Genomic DNA, 23,963 nt, shown 5'->3' on the forward strand with positions numbered 1-23,963 from the left:
AGTCAGACCTTTAGTTTCAAACCGTCAACGATTCCAGAGCCTGAAATAATGTGCGAAATTACTATATCTGCCCATTGATCCATTCTGTTGGATTCTGTGCAGACCCGCTTATTCCTTAATTTTTCTTTTTAAAGTTTTGCATGTTATAAAATAGTTGGCTGTTTTATGAAAACAATTAACAATAAGTCACAAAGTAAATTAAAAAGCTGTAGAACCTTAGGATGACATAGCAATTATGCACAAACAGCAATGCATAAGCACACCACCAGCAGACGCTTCATATTCAATCACCCATTTTGTTACCGATGCTCCTGGAAGTAAATATATGAAATTAGTAATCTATTAGTTTTCAAAGATGGGTAAGAAACACCCTTAACAATATACATACAGCAAACACAAACCTTTTAAATCCAAAACCCCAAATATATGTGATTACATACCAATTAAAACCAAAAAGACCAAATTATCTTCAAAAGCTGCAAATAACATCAATCCAACAGAGTTCTTAAATATAAAACCTAAAATAGACAAACAAATTACCAAAAGAAATTAGCAATTCCAGAAATAAAATTACCAAGCCAGATTGTCAACACAAGACACATATAATTACCTTCAAATCCAACAGAGTAGAAGAAACCATAACCTAAAATCGAAGAAGAAATGCGTTAACAAACTCTGACCTGCATTTATTATCTGAAACATGGAAAATTGGAGTATAATCAGGCTAGGGTTAGGTCAAGCGTACCTTTTAGATGACGAATTACAGAGAGGATGGTCGGATCAGACGGCTGTTGGTCCGGACTGACGTGTGTGGTGGTCAAAATCAGGAAGAAAGGAAGTGAGTGTGGGAGCGGGAGCTGGCCAATGAAACCCTATCGTATATTCGTGGAAGAAACAGGAGCTGCGGATTCGAAATTCAAAAAAAAACAAGAACCGCGGGTTTCAATATTGTTTTAAAACTTTGTGCTTCAAACACGGTAACTTATAATAAATTCATCGTAAAATTCAAGAGATTTGTGGAAAAGATTATTATCTCCCTGTTCTAATAAAATAAAATAAAATAAATTGAGATACTTTTCATGTTTTGGTAGATTTTCACGAATTTTTTCCTTCCAAAACTAATATATATAATAAATCAATAATTATTCACTTTCCTTTTACACTATATTTATATAATATATATATTTTTTTATAAATATAAATATTAACAAATTATTTTACTATATATTTCAAAATACTTGGTGAATTCCAAAAATCAACAACAAATCATGTTTCTCAAATGAAAATTGTTTCGGGTTTTTTGTGGAAGTTAAATTTGATTTTATGGGTCAAAAGTTGGTAAATAGATTGTTTGGTACAAATTAACTACATTTATGTCAAAATTTGTTACGGGTCAAAAATGAAAATTTTGAGTATTTTTAAAAGTTTGAGAATGCAAAATAGATTTATCATTAAATTTGTTATTAGTTCAAAGTGTTAAACTTTAAAATGTCAAAAATATGAAAGTTAGAATTTTAAACATGATTCGGCGGGTTTCAAGTTTATTTTTAAGTGCATTTTTTTAAATAATCAAAAGGTTCAGGATTTGGCAAATTGACTAATTTCCCCTCAACTATTAAAATTTAAGAAAATATTGCGAACACTTTCAACATGCCACCCCCATGCCTATCAATGCTTCTAACTTTTCTCAAATTTGAAATATTTATGTCAACATTAATTTTTCCTTCAATGGTGATCAAAACTTTGTATGGGAAGCATGTCATGCAAAACTATCCTCAAATGAAATAAAATATTCACAAAATTAAATTGGCTAACATGTTGTTTTTTATGTTGTCAAGAAGCCCTCTGAAACTTATCAAAATCTTTTTTATGGTGTAGCTCAGAAAAACATAGTTCTTGAAGAACATCCATTGCTACAATTTAATATCCTACTTTCTGATGATTGGTAAATTGATAAATACATCAATAAAGATAACGTCTCTTTTGTATTTAGGCTGAGTGGTTAGAACTACAATCGTATGAGAAGTCTTATTTTCGAAATTGATTCATAACCAAAATTCTTTCAATTATACATATATGACACCGTGAATGAATTTTTCAATAGAAAGAAGCAATCTCGGGTACGATTTTGCTACGAACATTTGTTTTATTAGGTTTATTTAAAAAAATCATTTTGTGATATAAATAAAACCAATTTATGTAAACATTGTATAGATATAAGCATAGATGTAATATATTTTTTTTCATATTCGCTATGTAATTATTTGTTTTACTTATAATTTGTATAATTTGAATTATCTCGTGTGTGACACGGGCTCTAAAACTAGTATATATTTATAGGGTTAGGTTATAATAAAAACCCACTTAAGTTGTGAAAACTCTAAAACTCATTCTCAACCACATGTTTTTAATTAAAGATTAAATCTCGTGGTTCACAATTAAAGTTAATAAAAAATGTAAAAGTTTATTTACATTTTCTCTCTCCTGAAAACATATATAAAAATTATTAAAAAAATATAAAAAAATAGCAAAACATTTTTTTTAATGTTTTCGATGTTTCGTATTAAATATAACAACATATACTACATGTAGAAAAAAAACGATTTTACATAGGATTTTCACAGGTTTTCACAACTCAAATGGGGTTTCATTCTATACTTTGGTAAAAAAAAACTCAAATCAATTATGAATAGAAATCATGACTTGTATAGAACTAAATCATTAGTGATAAATTTTAAAAAAATTATTCGTATGGCAACTAATATTCAGTCTCTAATATTATATATATGTTCAAATCGTATTAGAGACAGAAGATCAGTTACCATACGAATAATTTTCATCATCAGTTTGGGATTGAAATTCAGTCTCCAATAAGTTTCCGGCGTAAACCTAATATTGTTCAATTAATTAGTAACTGATAAATCAGTCCCAAATACCATGCATTTGAGACTAATATAGCAGTCCCTAAAAGTTTAGACGCAAAATGATTGAAGTTTCGATGATGTTTGGAAAATGAAGATCAATCCCTAATATTCTACGGTTATTAGAGACTATATATTAGTCCCAAATTACTTCATCAAAAATTATATTTAGAGATTGAAAATCAGTCCTGAAAAAGATACATTACATGATTTCTGAGACTGATTCTTAGCCCCGAATATTTTTCCTTAGATTGTAGAATTTGCTCCCAACAAATAGAGACTAAGAATCAGTCCTTAATCTTTCCATACACAAAATACGTCAAATATTGAATATCAATTCCTAATTCGATATGTGTTGGAAATATTAAGAACTGATTTTAAGTCTCTAATGTGTTCCTTTCACGTTAGAGACTAACGACTAGTTACCAAATTTTTGTGCTATTTTTCAGTATCTGTTTATGACTAAAATTTAGGCTCAAATAATATATGCGACTGATTATCAGTCCCTAACATCAGTCACAAAAAAGTCAGTCTCCAATAGTAATGGTAACTGATAAATCAGTCTTAGATACTAAGCATTCGAGACTGATATATCAATCCCTAAAAGTGTAGTTTCTAATGGTGACTTTTTTTGTAGTGAATTCTTGATATGCAATTCCATATCTTTCCTCATTTTTTGCCAATAAAACAGCCGAGTAGTCTTCTGAATTATAGACGTAACACCTGAATGACCACCCTGTGGAGAATTATGCATCCAATTCAAAATCTTACGTTTAAGATCGTCATCATTGCCAACCACCAGTCTTCCTTTTCTTCTTAATTGATCCAATGACCAAGTATAATGTTTATGAGAAAGAGAATTTTGCTTCAAAGCACTAATGAGTAATACTAACTCAGGATCAGTGGACCATAAATGTTGGATAGAGCTCATTAAAGAAGAGTGAATATTAGAAACAACTAATTGTAACAATTCCCCATGCCCCACTCTAGATAAAGCGTCTGCCACTTTGTTGTTAGATCCCTTTTTATACACAATATCATAGCTAAAACCCATTAACTTGGATAACCACTTTTGTTGAAAAGGAGTGGTTATTTTGTTATCAAGCAAGTGTTTTAGACTCTGCTGATCAGTTTTAATCAAAAAATGACGATTCATAAGATAAGGTTGCCACTTCTGAACAGCATGAATAATAGCCAATAATTCTCTTTCATAAGTGGATAACATTAGATTCTTAGGAGATAATGCTTTACTCAAGAATGCAATAGGATGACCTTTTTGCATCAAAACAGCTCCTATACCATAACCAGAAGCGTCGGTTTCAATGACAAAAGTATCATTGAAATCTGGTAAAATCAACACAAGAGGTTGACTCTTAGCAGTCTTTAATGTCTCGAAAGCTTGTATTCCTTCTTCGGACCACACAAAAGCCTCATCTTTTTTTAACATTTGAATCAAAGGTTTAGCTATGCTGCCATAGTTTTTAACAAATCTCCTGTAATACCCCGTAAGACCCAAAAATCCTCTAAGCCGTTTACAATTAGTAGGTTTAGGCCATTCCTGAATTGCCTTGACTTTAGCTGGGTCAGTAGCCACCCCTTTATCAGATATTATATGCCCCAGATATTTAACTTCTTTAGCCCAAAAACACACTTTGACTCTTTAGCTAACAAACTGTAAGCTCTTAATAAAACTAAAACAGTTCTCAGGTGTTCCAGATGAGTTGGCCAATCGGGGCTATATATCAAGATTTTATCAAAAAAGACTAGGACAAACTTTCTCAAATGGGCTCTAAAGACATGGTTCATTAGGCTTTGAAAGGTAGAAGGAGCATTAGGAAGCCTAAAAGGCATTACCAAAAATTCATAATGACCATTATGAGTTTTAAAAATAGTTTTAGGGATATCCTAAGGGCTCATTCTTATCTGATAATAGCCTGACTTAAGATCCAATTTAGAAAAATACCTTGTACCATAGAGTTCATCCATCAGTTCTTCTAGCAATGGTATAGGAAACCTATCAGGAATTGTAGCCTGATTTAACTTCCTATAATCTATACACATATGCCAGCCCCCGTCTTTCTTTTTGACCAGCACTACCGGATAGGCAAATGAACTGTTGCTATGCCTTATCACACCTTGATCTAAAAGTTCACTGGTCATCTTTTCAATAACATCTTTCTGAATCAATGGGTATCTATAAGGCCTTGAATTGATACCAAGGGTACCTTCTGACAACGGAATTTTGTGATCAAAACCTTCTCTAAAAGGAGGCAGGTTTGGTAAATCACAAAAGATATCATGAAAGTCTAATAAAAGGTCTTTAATATCCTATTTCTGTTTTTCATCCTGTGTAACTTCTTGAAGAACTAATGAAGTTTGAGTTGGTTGTCCTTGACTGGAACATATTTGCAACATAGAAAGTTCACCCCTTTGTTGACCCAACTTCTTAAGACTACTTTTACCCATATTTGCCAATTTCTTAGTATTTCCACCCCTTAACACCACTTTTTGTCCCTTATATTTGAACTCAATAGTTTTATCTTGATAATTCAAATGAATACTACCAAGATTAGTAAACCACTTAACCCCTAAAACCAAATCACAACCCCCTAAAGGCATGACATAAGCCTCGGCATCAAATATAATACCCTGCATTTTCCATTGAAATCCCGTAACCATTTTATCGCACACCACCTGACCACCATCAGTCACTTTAACAATCATAGCAGGTCTAGAACTCATTTTACATCCCAATTTCCTCACTAATTTCTCATCAACAAAATTATGAGAGCTGCCTGTATCCATCAGTATTTGTATATCTTTTTTTCCTACATGACCGGTGACTCTCATTGATTGATATACTTCACTTCCCTCCAACGCATTAACCGAAATTTGTGCAAATTCTACACCCACCTCTTCTAATTTCTCTTCACATTCTTCATCAGAACATCTCGACTTCAATGTGATAGAGTTGAGGTTTTTTCCAATACATATATAACCTCTAACACACTTTTCATCACAAACATAACATAATCCTTTTGACCTTTTCTCTTCAAACTCAGCAGTAGTAAGAGTTCTCCTATGACCACCTTTATCATCCATTCTAGGAGGAACAATTGATATAGGCTTAACATAAGGTAATAACCCTTTTCCTGTATTGTTGGTTTTACCACCTATTTTAGTTTTCTTAACATTTTGAGAGGCTTCTCGTAATTTTACCAACCCACAAGCCTTTTGTACTGTCTTAGGGTTAAACATCCTAACATGTAATTGTATATCTTCTTCTAACCCAGCCAAGAAACAACTTAAAGCATATTCAGGTGGTAATTGTAATCTACAAACAAAATGCATCATGATACTCTTCAGCACTACCAGTCTGTTTTAAATTTTTCAGTTCTGACATTGGATCATCAAAAAGATTGCCAAACCTTACCTTCAGTGCTTCTTCAAGTTCACACCATGTTGGTGGAATATTATTCCTTTGTTTCACTAAAGATTGATACCATTGGATAGCTCTATCTTAAAAATGAATAGTTGCCAATCGAACCCTGGTTGCATCTGGTACTTTGTCTAACTGAAAGAATTGTTGTGCCTTGTATAACCATGCGGTCAAATTATTCCCATCAAATATTGGTAATTAGCATTATCATCAGAATATACAACCGAACTTCCTACTCTGGTTGACTTGGTATGTTGACCATCGAGGGAGTTGGCTAAATCTTTGATTGCTTCCTTCATTGCTAACAGTGATTGTGCTTGTTCTCTTATGATTTCAGCAATTGATCCTTTTTTGCATCGGCAATTGATTGAAAACACTCCTTTAGTTGTTGAAGAACTTGCAAATCTCCCATACGTTGATTCGATACTTCTGTCTCTGAACTATTACGATCTTCTGGATTGGCTTGGCGATTAGAATCTGTTCGTCTCGTCATGTTGCTGATGATTACGAACTGTGGAATTGAAATGAACGACGAATTCAAATTAGGGTAAAATTGAACAGAATATGGGGTAATTGATCGAACAATTGATCAATTGGAATTGAAATGAAACTAAATCGAAAAGAGTTGGATGAAATTGATCAAACAATCAATCAATTTCGGTCGAATTGAAATGAATCGGAAAAAATTTGATTGAAGTATCAATCGAATTGGATTACAGATTACCGAGGATCGGTGCTTTGATACCAATGATGCAAGCTGCACTTTAATCAGAATGCAATTAAATATTGGTGATTGAAGATCAGAGATTGATGAATCAATCACAGATTACAAAAGTATATCAAGAAAAGAATTGATCTCGGACCGTGTAATCAAATACTAGAGAAAAGAGAGCTAGTATTAATTTCTTGATAAACTCAATTAGTTACAATACTAACACTTTATACCGCAACGGCTATAGTAACCGATGAGGGCGAAAATTCGACACCAAAAACGAGAAGAGCTGCTTTGAACAGAGATCGTGAAGCGGGTCATGAGCGCATAGTAGCTGATTACTTTGGCGACAATCCGGTATATGACGAAAAAATGTTTAAGAGACGTTTTTGTTTAAGCAAAGAGTTATTCATAAAGATAGCTAAAGATTTAGAAGCCTATCACCCATGTTTTAGACAATCGATGGACGCAAGAGGACATAGAGGTTTTACAACTTACCAAAAATGCACTGCTGCACTACGTTAAATGGGGTACGGGACGACATCCGATGCATGGGATGAGTATTTGAGAATGTCAAAGTGAACCGCACGAGAAAGTATGTACAAATTTTGTAAGTGTGTCATCGAAATTTATGGGAACCAATATCTGAGAAAACCCAATTTGAATGACATTCAACAACTATATGAAGCGCATGAATCTAAACACGGTTTTCCGGGAATGCTTGGTAGCTTAGATTGTATGCATTGGGAGTGGTTTAATTGTCCAACTGCTTGGAGAGGTCAGTACATGAAAGTTGATCATCGTCATCCAACAGTGGCTTTAGAAGCAGTAGCTTCACAAGATTTGTGGATATGGCATGCGTATTTTGGTGTTGCCGGTTCGAATAACGACTTGAACGTTCTGGAACAGTCACCGTTATTCAACGACATTGAAAGCGGGGTTGCACCTGATTCTTCTTTCGAGATTGATGGAGTAAAATATAAATACGGTTATTATCTTGTTGACGGTATTTACCATGATTATGCCGTGTTTATAGACTCGTATTTGGCTCCAATCGGTGAAAAATGTAAGGTATTCGCAAAAGCTCAAGAGACAGCGAGAAAGGATATCGAGCGAGCATTTGATGTGCTTAAAAAAATGGCACATTATAGGTAACCCGGCGCGAGCTTGGGAATCAAAAAGGCTAACAACTGTTATGTATGCGTGTATATCATATTACACAATATGATGATAGAAGAAAAAGGTGGGGCGATTTGTACGTACATTGAAATGGATCATCAACAAGAAGCTAGCGATGAACAAAGAACAATAAATTATGAAGAAATCCGCGACGTACAAACACATCATCTCCTTAAGTCAGATTTAGTTTATCATATTTACGACCTACCAATGAATTAGTTGTGTTTTTTTTATTTACCTTAAGTTATTTTATTTTTTTTAATGTGTAATGTTATTTTAGTTATATTCAATTTTAAATTTAAGTTATATTAATTTGTTTAAACACAATTAAAGTGTCAACGGATCTAAAGATTAAGATGAAATGCATGTGTTTTTCATTTAACTACCAACCATCACCATTTAATGTCTCAAACCGTTGTACAACGGGTTAAAAAATTAACTCTCAACTCAAAACTATTTAACCTCATTTAAACAAACTAATCTCTTAATTCAAATCACTTCTAAAAAAAATTACCTACTGTGAATCCAAACAACTCACAACATCCATTCGGAAATGATGTTTATCAACCGGGGTTCGAGCCTTCTATTTGGCATCGAGTTCCACAGTTCCAATGGGTGCAACAACGACAAGTTGCACCCGGTATGCCAATGATGCTCGATGCAAGTGAGTTTCCCGATTATCAAGCGATACCCGACTCTCAACCGATACCCGACTCTCAAGCGATACCCTACTCTCAAGCGATACCCGACTCTCAACCGATCCCCGAAACTCAACCGTCTAAAGTTTCTAAACGAAAAACCACCAAAAATACCCAAAAAAAAAGATGCACCGGAAGGATCCGCCCCGGCCTTGAGTCAACATTGGACTCCTGAGGAGATAGAAGCATTGGCAAAGGCGTGGATCGACGTTTCGGAGGATGCCGTAAGTTTATTTTTATCTTTATTAATAATTTTTTAAATCTTCACAAAACGTAAACATATATTTTTTGCGTAGGTTCTTGGTAACTCATGAAAGCGAATCGCTTTTTTAATACCGTTACTAAACGGTTTCATGAAGTTCAAAACCGTGAAGAATACTGAACTATTCATCAAATCAATACGAAGTGGCGTGAATTGAGTAGGTGAAGAGGTAGGTCCCAGCAGAGCCCAGTTGGACCCGCAAGACTCACCTTGAACAGGGACGTCTGCGCAACGATCAACTGCTCCCGCAGGACCCACCATGCTCAGAGAAAACCTTACGCGCAGTACGCCAGCTGTACCCGCAGGGAAAGCCTCCCAATGGTGAAGTACCCCGCATGTTCCCGCAGATGCGGATACAAGCCATCAGGGAAGGCTACCCGCACTAACAGCAAGGCTACACGCACAAGGCACTAGCTACTTCAGTAGTCACATGAAGGAATGAGCAAGGCGGGAATACTCCCGTCTAAATGAGCCAGTCCGTATGCTTCTGGAAGATCTTTTGTACTATACCTACTAAGGTATGGGCAGAACAGACGATCTGACCAGAACAGCCCATGAACCAATCACAGGGTGACAGCTCACCGACAACAGTACTCGGAGGAGCACCCTCTAGTACTGTTTGTCACTATTAGCCGCTGCCTACCCACCAACCCTTACTATAGGACGTGCGCAGCCTACAGTTGGTGGAACAGTGCATAGCCGGCAGTAAAGGAACAGTGTACAGCCGACCTTGTTACTGTCAGCCGTAGCCTATCCACCAACCAGCATGGCCTGTGCGTAGTCCACTGTTGGTAGAAAAGGAATACTATTCAGCCGGCTGTACCTTCTATGAAACCTACCTTCGGCTATAAATACTCCAACACCTTGGAATGGTAAGGACATCATCTGATATCTCATCTTATCTAGCAATCTCTTAATATACACTTATATTCAGAGCAATCTAGTCTGATTCTCACGCCGGAGGGTGGTCACAAGGAGGAACCCCCCCCCTTCTCAGTGACGAGCTTACGGTGTCTGTTTTGCAGGTCATCTGAAGAACAATCTTCTCTGCTGAACCTCATCCTCGTGGGAAACATTACTTAGCCCCCAGATTATCTATAATCTGCCCCGGGTCACTTAGTGTTTCTTCAGTAGGCGAACCGCACGGTTTACCGGTATCTACAACAACTTTCGCGAAAAGCCCAAAAGCGGTTGGAGCGATAGTGACATTATGATGAAAGCTCAAGAGAGATACTTAAGCATCGAAGGAGCAAATTTTACTCATTTTTCATGCTGGCACATTTTAAAGGATAAACCGAAATGGCGCGTGGTGCCTAGCGTGACCGCGTATATTAATGGTGGTGGTGTTATTGGTGGTTCGAAACGCACAAAGACATTCGAAGACAATGATTTCATCTCTATCGATTCCGACGCTCGTTGTCAACAAGATCTCAACATGGATGATGTTGATGACATCCAAGACATAAGCCAACCTATCCGCCCTCCCGGGCGGGAAAAAAGCAAACGAGCGGCCGGAAGCTCGTCATCAAATTTAACGATGGATAAATTGGAATCGTTGTCAAACAAGCTAGATGCGTTTAACACCAACTATACGGAAATTGAGGAGCGGAACTCAAAATGAGAGAAAAAACGATGGATGAGGCGAGGAAGCGGGAAGAGGAGGCATCGATGAGGGAGGACTTTAAAATCCTCCAAACTAACATCGACGTCACGGACGAAAAACGTAAACAAGCATTGGAGGTGGTGAATTGGTAACTTGAAATGGGCAAGCCCAAATCGCCGCAAAATATGTTTAATTTTATTTTTTTTCCTCATTTTAGTTGTTAAATTAAGTAATTTTTATTAGTTGCTATTTTTTCAATGAATGTAACTCTAGTTTTATTTAAGCTTTAATTTTAGTTGTATTAAATTAATTCTAGTAATATTATATTAAATTAGTAATATATAAATATTATTATTTTATTTAGAATGAAGGAAAGTGGTGAATTGGCAACCATTTCCATGATATTGTGAAAGATGATGGAGTTGAGTGGAGTATGATATGGCGTTGATGTGGCATTATAAAATAAGAAGTAAAATGACATCCATACCTTATAGTCTAACTGATCTAATAAACTTGATACTCTCTGTTGACTTATCATTTGCATTAAGTCAACATTTGACTTTGACTAGTAATTCGTATCAGGGGGTGGGTTCCTAGCCTACTCGTTGAACTCGTGGGGTCCGAGTAGAACGCCCTGCCTGTCCTAAGGTCTAGGTGACTACAAACCTCAGCCATGGTCCTTTGTTACTACACCAACAGACCGAGAACTAGCCCTTTTGCAGATCAGGATAGATCTTGTTCATGCACTAGCAGACCTAATGCAAGTATGCAACCCTCTATTTATGATATGGGTTTAAATTTATTAAGAAGTCAATGTTACGCTATTATTAATAATGTACTTTTAATTATTATAAACATGCCCATTTCAAGTTAATAGATTAATCCAAACCCACCCAACTTAATTTTTTTCGTGTTGATTTTATGTCACGCTCACTTCTTTTATATCAAAACTTAGTAATTATATGTATCGACACAATTCATGCTTGATTCAAGTCTTGCTAAGAATTGGCATATGTTCGTGCTCGTTCATTTAACTTGAAACGAACATGAACACGACACGGAACACTTAATTGGAAAAATATTTGTGTCATGTTCGTTTGTTTAAAACTATGTTCGTGTTTGTTTATGTTTATGTTTGCTCATTTAAAATATAAACAAACAATTCGATTGCGAAGATAAACGAGCATAAGTGAACATAATAGAACAAAGATAAATGTACACATATGAACAGATGTAAATGCACACATACAAATATAGACGAACATAAATGAACACAAACGAACAAATATAAAACATTAAGTATATGCTTCATCCAAAGTTTCATAAAAAGATGAGCATAATGAATGTTCACGAACATAAATGAACGAATGAAACATTCATGTTCATTCGTTTAATTAAATGAACACAAATTTTTTGTTCATGTTCGTTTATTTATTAAATAAATGAAGATAAATGAACTTTCCGTTGAACAATTCACGAACAAATCACTGAATATTCGGTTCGTTTATTTATTATTTTAGTTTTTTGGAGCAATGGTCTAGGCATACGTGTAAAGAATCGAAGAACACAAGTTCTGAGTTTGAGCGTCGATTAAGTTGTCAATTGAGTTTGAGGAATGAATTTGTGTTAGGGTTTAGTTAACATGATAAACTAATATAAATGGTTAAAAGAAATGAGAAATTAAAAAAGTAATTACAAAATGATCGTTTTACCCCTAACATAACGAGCAAATTAGACGGGGTTAGCAAAAAGTACAAAAATTACATGATTCTTGAATCGTCAAGTGTTAAGTTGCAAAAAAAATTAAAATACGTACCAAAGTTGCGTAGTTGGTCAAATCTAAAGTATAAAATGACTGTTAACTCTAGGATTAAAAAAATAAGAAATAAAAAATAAATACAAAATTATCATTTTACCCCTGACTTAACGAATAAAATAGGCAGGGGTTAGAAAAAGGTACTAAAAAGAACTGCTTATGGAACGTGAAGTATCCGATTATAATGAATGAAAAAACGGTACTAAAATTACGTAATTAAACAAACCAAATGTATGAAATTACACATAACTCAAATATTTAATCGAAAAGAAAGAAAAAAGTTTGAAACTAATACGAATATGCAAGCAACTATGAAAAGAAAGCCAAACTTGTCTCTAGTGTGGCTGTGGGACCAAATTTTAGATAATCCAAACCTAAAGGAAGGGCTAATAATCTCTACCGATCAAATTAATCATCATTACGAATATTTAAAACATGGTATATTAATTAAAGATATATTCGAAGTATAAATGCTCAAATGACTAATTCCTTTATTATTATTACAAGGTTAGATTCCGTGTTACACACGGACGGAAATATATAAAACTTTATCATCATCGTACTCGGTAAGTCCAACCAATAGCAAAGCTATGGTAGGGTATGAGTATGGTAAGATGCAGACAGTCTTACATCTACCTTATAAGTTATAACAATAGAGAGGTGCTTCCAGTGAAACCATATATATATGTGTGTGTGTGCGCGTGTGCGTGTGCGTTGTATACATTTTATAAAATGTAAATCTCAAATAGTCTAGCATTATTATTATTATTATAAGGTAACACATTGCTATTTTAATTAAAAGAACCCAACATACAAAGACAAATAAGGAAAAATTACGATTTAAAACATAATTCTAAGTTATGTCATATATTTCTAACATATACCATGAAACAAAAAAGACATATTAGTTAAAATTTCATCATCTACTGAAGTCATATGTTGTAAACTATGAGCGTAAATATGTAGATGTAACAGAAATTGTGTGTTACAAAAACTATTTTTATTGAAATTATAAAACATTTAAGTACACAACATAAAAAATGCTAAAAATATGAAACAATGAGACGTAATTATAATTTTTATTAAACCGCGCGTTTAATAAAGCAACAACATAATCAAAACCTCGTGACTTAAACCACCATTTCAATCCAAACATTTATACATTCAGTCTAAGCGTTCATAAATAATTTCTCAAAATCCAAAAAAAATAAAATAGCAAAGTCTCAAATTTAAAAAAAAATAACAATAAAAACAATTAATTGTCTTTATTACTCAATAAATGATAATTATAACAATTTATTTTGAAACTTTCTTTAACTTAGGAGTTAGTGTTTAACATTAATGTTTAAATTAACATGTGGAAATTATATAAATGGAAAATTGATGGGTTGAAAGCCTATGTGGACATGTTAGTTGAATGTCATGTGTGAACCTTGTATTACTTTAATAGTATAGTAAGATAAAACAAGATAAGATTATTATTTTTTATTTTTTTATTGACTAAATTTATACGTTTTATAAGGTTTGAACCTATGAACTCTTATTTCACATATTAGCCGCCTTAGCTTCCCACATTTTTTATAATATACAATGAGTATTGTATTTGGTGTAAGTTATTAAAAATGATTGTTCTTATTGTATATTATATAAAATAACAACATATATAAATAGTAGGGGTGTTCACGGTCCGGTTTTCACGGTTTTTAGTCAAACCGCGAACCAAACCGTTAGTAACGGTGTTTGATTTTCGTAAACCAAAACCAAACCGAACCATTTGTAACGGTTTGGTTCCGGTTTGGTTTCACGGTTTGGCTTATATGGGTTTTATACAAAATGTTCAAAATAATCTTGTGATACTTAATTATAGAGCTTCCGATAATTTACAGAATATTACACAAACCAACTGATTCTTTGGGTTCTCTCTTTTAAAATATTGAAAGACCACTTGAAGTTTTTTGAGTTTTGGATTTGTGCTTAACCCACTTTGTTTTACATACCACATACACATGTATAATATATATAAAACATTTGTAAATATATATAATTAAATCATATGGTCCGGTCCGGTTTAAACGATTTGTACCAATACAAACCGTAAACCAAACCGTTCGCTACGGTTTGAAAATTTTCAAGCCGACCAACCGAAAGTTAAGAAAAGAAACCAACCGTGAGACCAAACCGATGACCGGTTTGGACGGTTTCACGGTTTCAAACGGAACCGTGAACACCTCTAGTAAATAGTTAATCAAGGAATCAACACCCTCTAGCCCTCATGACTCGCAACTTAACAAAATATGTCAATACTTCAACACCTCATGCATATTTGAACTAGATACCGAGAATCCAATCACCCTCAATGATGCTTGATTTCCCAAAACGAGAACTAATTTTGTTTCGTATTTCTTTTATCTGCCAATTCTCCCAAAACCAAAATCTTTTGATGTTGGAAACTTGCATCAAACTGTTTTGATATTGCTACTCGATTTGTCAGTTCTTTTCTCGTTGAACCCCATCAACCGCCACTGAAGTTCTTGATTGGCAAATGAATACAATGATCTTGATCTTGTTTTGAGCCTTAGCTCTGATTGCGACTGTAGGACCCAAGAGATCATTGCAACAAACATGCATTCAAGAACAAAACAAGAACATAAAAGAACTAATGATTAACCCTAGACACGAATTTGTATACATCGAACCAAAGATGCTCTCTTTCTATTTACATCAACATCCCTATTTACCCAACGGTTATATAACCGCTTGGTGACTATATAACTACCTGGTGGTTATTTAACCAATCATCTAACTATAGCACTAGTTAATGACAACTGCCATAACTATCTAACACCATTACATATTACATAAAGACCTTTTGACTATACGTACGTAATGACATAAATGACTCTAAACTTTCTTTTAAACTTGATCAAACAATTAAGGCCGACATGGATAACTTAAAAGTGGCTTAGCATATATGTCTCCAACTCAAAAACTTTGTAAAATAAATAAATAAATAAAGCTAACATAAAGACCATCTTCAACGCATATGAGACAAGCTTCTTGACTATCCTCACGTTGGCTACCTAGGCTTATTCCCTTTACTCTCTCCTTCCCTCAAACAAACCCTGCCCTACCCACCCATACGCATAGGCTCTCACCATACATGGTTTTGTCTGGTCGTCCTCATCCGACGCGCCTCTCCACCCCAACACACGTGTTTTAGTGTCGTCCCGTTGGAGTTTTTTGAAGGCTATGAGGCGTACATCAGGTGTGTGTGCATGTGAGCAGTGTTACATAGACACTACACACGCATGAAAATATGTATCGCTCTCACATTCACATTCACATTCACATGGGAAGGCAATTGTGTGAGTGTGAGGAAGTTTATAAATAAAATATACTATGAGTTACATAAAAAAAAAGGTGGGTGTCATAATGTAATTGACTAAAGAAAAGAAACAAATCGGATGCCACATTCACGGTGAGGTTGGTCACGCCTCACTCACCTAGACAGGGCGCAATGTGAAGGTAAAGCAAGCCAACGTGACACTCACACTCATATTATATTAATATTAAATAATAATTCCACATAGCCTAATAAGCTTCAAATAAACAAGTCAAGTTAGAATTTAGTGTGTGAAAATGAAAACCCATTTAATATTATATATCCGTACGTGTAAGTCTTCATTTTCTTGAAATCAGGTGTGGCCTTTTCTCCTCCATTTCTGCCATCTCTGCAACCTTTTTTCTCCTTCCAACTTCACTTATTTCTTCTCCAGATTTAGCTTCCACTTTTATTCTAATTAAAGATTGATCCAACATGATGCTTCCTTTTCCTTTTCTTTCCATGTATTGTATGCACTCTTTACTGGATTTATTTATTCATTCATTTATTTATTGTTTTTACTATTATTACCCTTTTCTGTTAGTTTCAGTACTTAATTAATGGATCTTTTCTGGAACTGATTTCAGTTGCTATTTATGCACTCTGTTTGTTGAATTGTTTCTCTCTCTCTCTCTCTCTTCTACACAAACCACAACTGTTTGTTTCTAGTGTTTTGTCGTTTCTATTTGATTATTATTATCACTTTGATTTGTTTTGTTTGTAGTCATGTCTGTTTAAGAATATCTTACTGAAGATTTGAACATAACCTCAAAACTAGTTTCTGATTTATTATGTTTACATGGCCTGTGCAGTGGAATCAAAGCTTATTCTGCTGGTTGCTTGAAGCTTACTGAGATGCATGCACAGTGAGGTACCAAATTCATGATCTCTAGAATCATCTTTATTATTATAGATCCACTTGCATTGAAGTTTTCACCTAAGAAAGGGAAATCCCCAATTTTTAGTTAGGGGTGTGCACGGTTCGGTTATTAGCCTTAATCGAATCAACCAATTGGTTTTTGGTAATTCGGTTAGTTTTCCGGTTTCAGTTAATTTCGGTTAATAACCAAAATCAAACTTGGGCCAAAAGTTTTTACTAAAAATACATGAAATTGAATGTATAAATCATGAAATGTGGATATAAGTAGATAAAATGGAGGTATATATACAAGAAAAGGTGGTATAAAACATGAAATGGAGGTATAAAAACTAGAAATATATGAAAATATGAATGGTTTAGTTCGGTTAATTTCGGCTAACTGAGGGTACAAAAAGTAACCAATAACCGCCTTCTGGTTAATTCGATTATCGGTTAATTTCGGTTCGGTTATTTCTCACACCTAGTTTTTGTTGATAAAGGCATGAATTAATTAAAAAAAAAAGAAAAACTTTTACTGGAGATAAATCAGGTTATTATTTTGACAATAAATTCATTTTATGTCTTTTTCTTGAGTGGGGCAGATTGTCTATAATTTAAGTTATTCATCATGCATTTTTGACTTTAAGGTTTTGTTAAGTGATGGAAAACAAAGCATGGATTTGGAAGAAAAAATCCACTGAAAAAACAATGATTGCAGCTGATAAAGTTAGCAGAGGGAATGAAGATGAGGTAGACATATCATCATTTTCTTTGACTTTTTTGTGTTTCAAGGTCAAACTTGACCTTTGAGTTCACAATTGAGGTGGTTTTTCTATATTGCAGGCTGATAAAGTGGAACTGGAAAGAGATTTGGAAATTTTAGATGAAAAGCTCTTGGCTGCAGTTGCTGAGATTAATGCTAAAGATGAAATAGCAAAGAAGCAGACAAGCATTGCTAAAGAAGCCATTCAAGGTTATTTGTAGGGTTATGCATGGGTCGGTTTTGGCCTAAAACCATAACCAAGATGTCGGTTTCGGTTAATCGGTCTTGAAAACCGTGAATTTGGACCTAGCTAAAAATAACTCAAAACAGTATAATATCGGGCATTATTTGGGCCTGAAAGTATCGGCTTGAAAGTTTTTGACAATGGAATGAATTTTTATTAGACATTTGTATATTACATATAACTAAAAAGTTAATATTATCTATAATATTTTTAAAAAAAAAGCGCATTTAATCGGTTTGGTTCAGTTTTGGTGGGTATGGAAACCTTGTTAGTCATTAAACCGAACCCCACCGGTTTTTGGTACAGATCGGTTATATCGGTTCGGTTTCATTGGTTAATTTGGCTATGGGTCGGTTAGTTCGGTTTTCTGCACACCCCTGGGTATTTGTAATATGCTTAAATCAGATTTTACATTTATATTAATTAAATAATATATCTACCATACAGAATGGGAGAAATCTGAAACAGAAGTTTTAGCACTGAAGCACGAATTAGGGAAAGTTACACAACAAAGTGGCGCTGACTCAACATTGGACGAGTGTATGCAGCAGCTGTGTTTTGTTCGTGAAGAACAGGAAAAACGGATTCATGATGCTGTGATGAAAACATCAAAAGAATATGAAAGAAGAATAATCATTTTAGAAGAAAAACTAGCAGAATCCAATAAGAAAGTTTCAAAACTAGGTTTGGAGAACACTCAACTCAGTAGCACTCTTTCAGTAAAAGAAAAGATTATTGATGAGCAACACTTGGTGAGGGCTCAGTTGGATTATGATCTTCGAGCTGTCGTGAGTCAACTCGAGTCAACTCAAAGAGAAAACGCTTCTTTAGGTTATGAAATCCAAGTGTTAGAAAAGGAGCTCGAGATCAGAAACGAAGAACGTGAGTTTAACCGCAGAACATCTGACATGGCACACAAACAGTATATAGAAAGTGTCAAGAAAATTGCAAAGCTGGAAACAGAAGCTCAAAGATTACGCCTGCTTGTTCAAAAATGCCTTCCCGGCCCTGCTGACGTGGCAAAGATGAAGAATGTAGCTGAAGTTAATAGAAGAAGGTCAAACCCTTTTCCAATGGAGTCAACCGACTATAGTAAAAAGATCAGCTTCTTGACCGAGCAGTTAATTTCATTTGAAGAAGAGAACAAGCTTCTTAAAGAATTCCTTCACCAGAAAACAATTGAATTGTCAAAAAGTCAAACATCTGACATGGGCAGTGATGAAAAAGTCAGTATGGCGGGATCTTGGGCGCCATCATACAATACGGTTGGAGCTTCTGATATAGGTTTGATGGATGACTTTGTCGAGATGGAAAAATTGGCTCTAGTTTCTGTTGACAAACCATTTGCAGATGATGTCAAAGTCGTTTTGGCGGGAAAAAATAACTGTAACAGTGACGTGGTAATCGACAAGAAAGATGCAAATGGCTACAGTTTTGATGACATCAACAAATCAATACAGAAACTTGTTGAACTTATTGAAGGGATCAGATTATCTGAGAAGAATGATGATATATCAGAAACACCAACAGGGTACACTGTTCATGTGTTTCAGTGGAAAACATCTGAACTTAGGGCAGTTTTGGAAGAGTTTCTTCAGATTTGTAATAAGTTGGTAAATGGGAAGGTTGGTGTGGAGGATTTAGTCAAAGGGTTGACTTCTTCTCTGACATGGATAGTCGACCATTGTTTCTCACTTCAGGATGTGAGTAGCATGAAGGATGAAATCAAGAAGCAGTTTGAGTGGGATGAAACTCGGAGCGAGAGTGAGGTGGAAGGTGGGACCCACTTGTCGGTGGCGGATAAGGTGACTCTTTCAAAAGACCAGGTACCAGGTTGGCCAATGGCTGCTTCTGGGAACATAAGAAATAAGATTTTCCACTTGGAACCAAATGTGAAGGAAGAAGTTAGAAAACTGAAAGATGGCATGGCAAATCTTGAATCAGCTAATAAAGAATTGGAAGGTAAACTCCAATCCGAGAGTGCCAGGTGTGTGTCTTTAATTATTCAACTTCAAGAATCGAGTGTTCTAAAGGAACAAGTGGAAACCATTGAAGACCAAACAGAAGTAGATTTAAAGGCGAAAGATATTGAAAAACACCCCATTGACGCTCATCAAGAAACTAAATCTTTGGAAGAGCAAAAAAGGTATTATTTTTATCTATGATTTATTATATATAAACAAATGTTGTAACTGGTAAGTACTTAAATGGTGTTTTTTTTTCAGTGTGACTGAAATTGACAATGAGACAATCCTTTCAAGTGTAAGTCTTTACCAAACCATTAAATTAATGATTATCGTTACATCTAATCATATACTTAATCAAGCAGGCACAAAAACTAACAGCAGCTTCAGACAAGTTAGCTGAATGTCAAGAAACCATTGTTAATCTCGGGAAACAGTTAAAGGCAATGGCTTCTCTACCCACAGACACGTCCTTATCCGACACTTGTGAAATTACCACATCGCCCTCATCCAACAAAAACAACCAGCGTGTCTCGCTACTTGACAAAATGATTACCGAGGACCCCACAGGAGCACCGCGGTCTCAGAAACCAAAAGGGATTTCTCGTACTGTCACGTCACCGGCAATATTGGATGGGAATTCAAAACCTGTGGTTATTATGTCTCCACCGATGTTTGTAAGTGTAAAGGGAGTGAAAGATGAAAAGGATGAAGAAGCTTTGGTAAACTTTTTGTCAGTTGTACCAAACAAGAAGAATAACAGTGGTTGTGGGATTCTGAAAAGATTGTTTTGGAGAAAGAAGAAAGGCAGTAAAAAGTGAAGGGTGTGGTTGTGAGCTTTGGCTTTTGGTTGTTTAATTTCATGTGGAAATAATGTTATGGTTTGAGGCTGGGTTTCGGTTTCGGTTTCGGTTTGGGTTTAAAGATTGTTTTGTTTGGTTAATGTAAATATAACGATGACAGCCAAAACCAATGGGGTTTGCTTTTTGAATCATGTGAACTTCCATCCATTTTCTCATCTTCTTGGGTTATAACTTATAACATGCATATTATAACTTATTATAATAGCCGGGTTCAAGCTTGTAAATTTATCCATGAACCGAGCTTGAGCTCTTCGAAGTAACAAAATGGGCTTGAGCTTGGACAAGCTTGTCTCAAACTCTATGTAGTTTACAGTTTACACCAATATGCTTACATTTTCATGCAGTTGTGGGTAATGCCAGACAACCGCTAACTACAGATACACCATATGATGTCATCATAGAAGAAAATGGTCATGCGGGCCATATGACATTGTTAGCGATGTCCATTATCACATAAGTCATTTGCGTTAGTCTAACACGTCATGTAACCATATAACCAGTTTTCGTCTATCATACTGCCTGCATGACCATATCAGCCGTATGAATAGTCAGTGGTGTGTGCATTTCCCTTGCACAATCTTAACAATAAATGCACTAATATAAAAATATGACCCACAAAATAAATGAAAAACACAAACGACAAAAACATTTATCATCACCCTTTCGTTCTATCAATTCAATTATAATGTATGCTGTCATTTTTTGTCTTTTTATCAGAATATGTTAAAAGGTCGATACCTTGTCTATACCTTGCCGGTGGACTATACATATAAGCAAAATACAAGTAAACTGCCTACTGAACTACTATAGTTAACTTAAAATGCTCACAGGTAAACGAAACAGTAACAAAAAACAAAACGTTATGCAAACAAATTAAAAGATAGCAAGTAAAACTAACAAAATTTCTTCCATATACAGTCAACAATGGCGATCGAGTTCATCTGCAATTACATTTCTAACATAGGTGCATAATATATCAGGATTATCTCCTACAATGGGCTGGTGAATGACAACTTTAACAGTTCCTGCATTTATTGTACCTTCCATCCCTGCAGGCATAATATTACCCGTCCCCACAAGAGTGATTGGAACCACAGGAACTCCAGTTTTCGCAGCAATACCAAATGCACCTTTCTACAAAAAAAAATATATAAAATTGTTTATTTAATTTCTCAGTATTTAACTCTATGATAAAAAACAAACTCACCTTGAAGGTGCCTAAACGTCCATCCCTACTTCGCGTACCCTCTGGAAAAAGGAAAACAGATCCGCCAACTTTTACAAGTTCCATGCATTGTTTTAGAGTTTGCTACATTTAACAAAATAGTTAAAAATACTTCATAAGTTTAAAAACTACAGCAAAATTGGATACATTAAATAATCATAATCTAGATACCAGTTGGCTCTTTCGGTCCATACGTTTCAGAGGAATAGTGCCTAACAAAAACATGGCCCACCCGACAACGGGGTAAAGGAAAATTGCAGTCTTGCTGACAAATTTGAAGTTTCTGCCTAACGTTAGAAGGGTATATATGTCCAAAAAACTTTGGTGGTTAGACACATAAACAGCCGGAGAATCTTTTGGAGGTAGATTCTCATAACCCTGAATCTTTACTCTAAAAAATGGAGCAATTGTCATAGATGCCCAAATTTTAGCAATAAAGTTATGAAAATTCCTTTGGTATCGATCCCGTAAGAGCACAAACGGATGGCCCACCACCATGGCCACAAACAGAAATATAGCAACGAAGGATGTAACCGTGTAGAAACAAATTCCTCTGATTTTTGAGACCAACGGGATTTCTACAGTTTGAAAATATAAATAATAATCATTAAAAAGAGAAATAAATGGCAAGTTTGAAAATTTAGAAGTTGGGATGAGTAGAACCTGATAATTGATAGGATGTTTCGGGTGGCCCGGTACCAGCAATTTCAGATCTAACGATTACAGATCTTGAATTTTTATTTTGGTCAGGTAATTTATAACTTGCAGACATGCTGATGAGCCTTTCTTGTGTGTGAAGAAAGCATTGAGATTTGTAGGGGATTATGGTTTTACTAAAGAATACACGGTTCTGAATACCATCTGCACAAAACATCAACCTAGTTATATGATTTCAGTTAAACCCTACTAGTGATTGTAATAAGAGTGAATTAATGTACAATTTCAAGAAACAGTCTTGATGTATAAAATAATACCACTTACTATGTTCTAAATGCTTCTTGATTGGATCTTTATACGGAGAGCAATAAAGTCCCTTAAAAGCAGACTGCAACCAGAATGAAAATGTTGGTATGAAACATAAATATGAAATGTATGACAAGCGAAAATAACAGACTCCGCAATATTGCACTTGTACAAATACCACATAAATGAATAATTAATCAGTAATTATCAATTCACACACAAGAATGTGTGTAGGAGCACCCAACGACACATTCCAGGTAAAATAAAGCACTAAGATATGAACTATTTGCCAAAAGAATCAAAACTTTTTTACACAAAATGATTTGAGAACTCTTTTAACAGCAAGAGAACTCGAAACTTCACAAAAGCAATCAAAAACACCACTGGGTCAATTGAAAAGTCAATGCTAATTAAACAGTCCTTTGGGTTCTTTATATCTATATAATCCTAGGTGTTACAACCATCCCCTTACCACTAAAAACAACACCGGCACCAATACCACATTATTGATAAACGCATAGGCCTATTACTAGAAAGGTTGTGTCCAAAGAAACACCATTGACACACTCTTTAGACAATACTGACGTTTCATACAGGCTGAAAGGAGAAAAATGGTCATATGGGTTGCATGATAGGCGGAAAAAAACGTCATACAGCCAGTAGATATGTTTGACCGGCAAAGAAAAGAGTAATTTGACCACTATAAGACGTGCATGACCATTTCTCACTCTTATCATACGGCCCTTATGATGTGACAGACTCTGGTTTCCCGACTTTGGTTGACATCATATATAACATTGCACAACCCAAATGATGTGACAGACTCCGGTGTGCAGACTTTACTTGACAGCATACAGCCCATTCAACCATTAAACGACCCGTAAACGTGACACTTCCAGGGGTGGCGTTTGTTTCTATAGCAGCCCCCAATTGAAAACAAAACTAAAAATATGTAGAAGTAATTTGAAGTTACCAAGTGAAAATAGGATGATGAGTAAACCATGGGTTCCTTCCAACCTGCCCAATTAATCAAATATAACATCATTGACCGATAGCGAAAACACAAAACC

At 35.0% G+C, this 23,963-nt stretch overlaps 2 protein-coding genes and 1 pseudogene across 3 annotated transcripts; 2 read left to right on the top strand and 1 right to left on the bottom strand.

Moving 5' to 3' along the window:
• Positions 1-6,524: 6,524 nt before the first annotated feature.
• Positions 6,525-8,470, top strand: LOC143540399 (uncharacterized; annotated as a pseudogene).
• An 8,394-nt stretch (positions 8,471-16,864) lies between these two features.
• On the top strand, positions 16,865-20,836 carry LOC143540407 (filament-like plant protein 7). The gene is made up of 6 exons (XM_077033481.1): positions 16,865-16,883; positions 17,519-17,621; positions 17,715-17,844; positions 18,326-20,024; positions 20,104-20,140; positions 20,205-20,836. Exons 2-6 carry the CDS (start codon positions 17,532-17,534, stop codon positions 20,661-20,663), a joined length of 2,415 nt encoding a protein of 804 aa, XP_076889596.1. The 5' UTR covers positions 16,865-16,883; positions 17,519-17,531; the 3' UTR covers positions 20,664-20,836.
• A 445-nt stretch (positions 20,837-21,281) lies between these two features.
• On the bottom strand, positions 21,282-23,880 carry LOC143540379 (1-acyl-sn-glycerol-3-phosphate acyltransferase BAT2, chloroplastic-like). 2 transcript variants are annotated; one of them, XM_077033463.1, is made up of 6 exons: positions 23,867-23,880; positions 22,912-22,975; positions 22,594-22,791; positions 22,102-22,508; positions 21,913-22,014; positions 21,282-21,839 (listed from the first exon to the last, which is right to left on the bottom strand). In XM_077033463.1, the coding sequence occupies exons 3-6, from the start codon at positions 22,700-22,702 to the stop codon at positions 21,624-21,626; spliced, it is 834 nt and encodes a 277-aa protein (XP_076889578.1). In that variant the 5' UTR covers positions 22,703-22,791; positions 22,912-22,975; positions 23,867-23,880; the 3' UTR covers positions 21,282-21,623. The 2 variants fall into 2 exon arrangements, with proteins under 2 accessions (XP_076889578.1, XP_076889577.1); XM_077033462.1 differs by lacking the exon at positions 23,867-23,880 and having other exon boundaries at positions 22,594-22,986.
• Between the last annotated feature and the right edge of the window lie 83 nt (positions 23,881-23,963).

This window comes from Bidens hawaiensis, unplaced genomic scaffold (assembly GCF_021521415.1).
Source record: "Bidens hawaiensis isolate Kalapana, Puna unplaced genomic scaffold, B.hawaiensis_p1.1 tig00012229_1, whole genome shotgun sequence".
NCBI lineage: Eukaryota > Viridiplantae > Streptophyta > Magnoliopsida > Asterales > Asteraceae > Bidens > Bidens hawaiensis.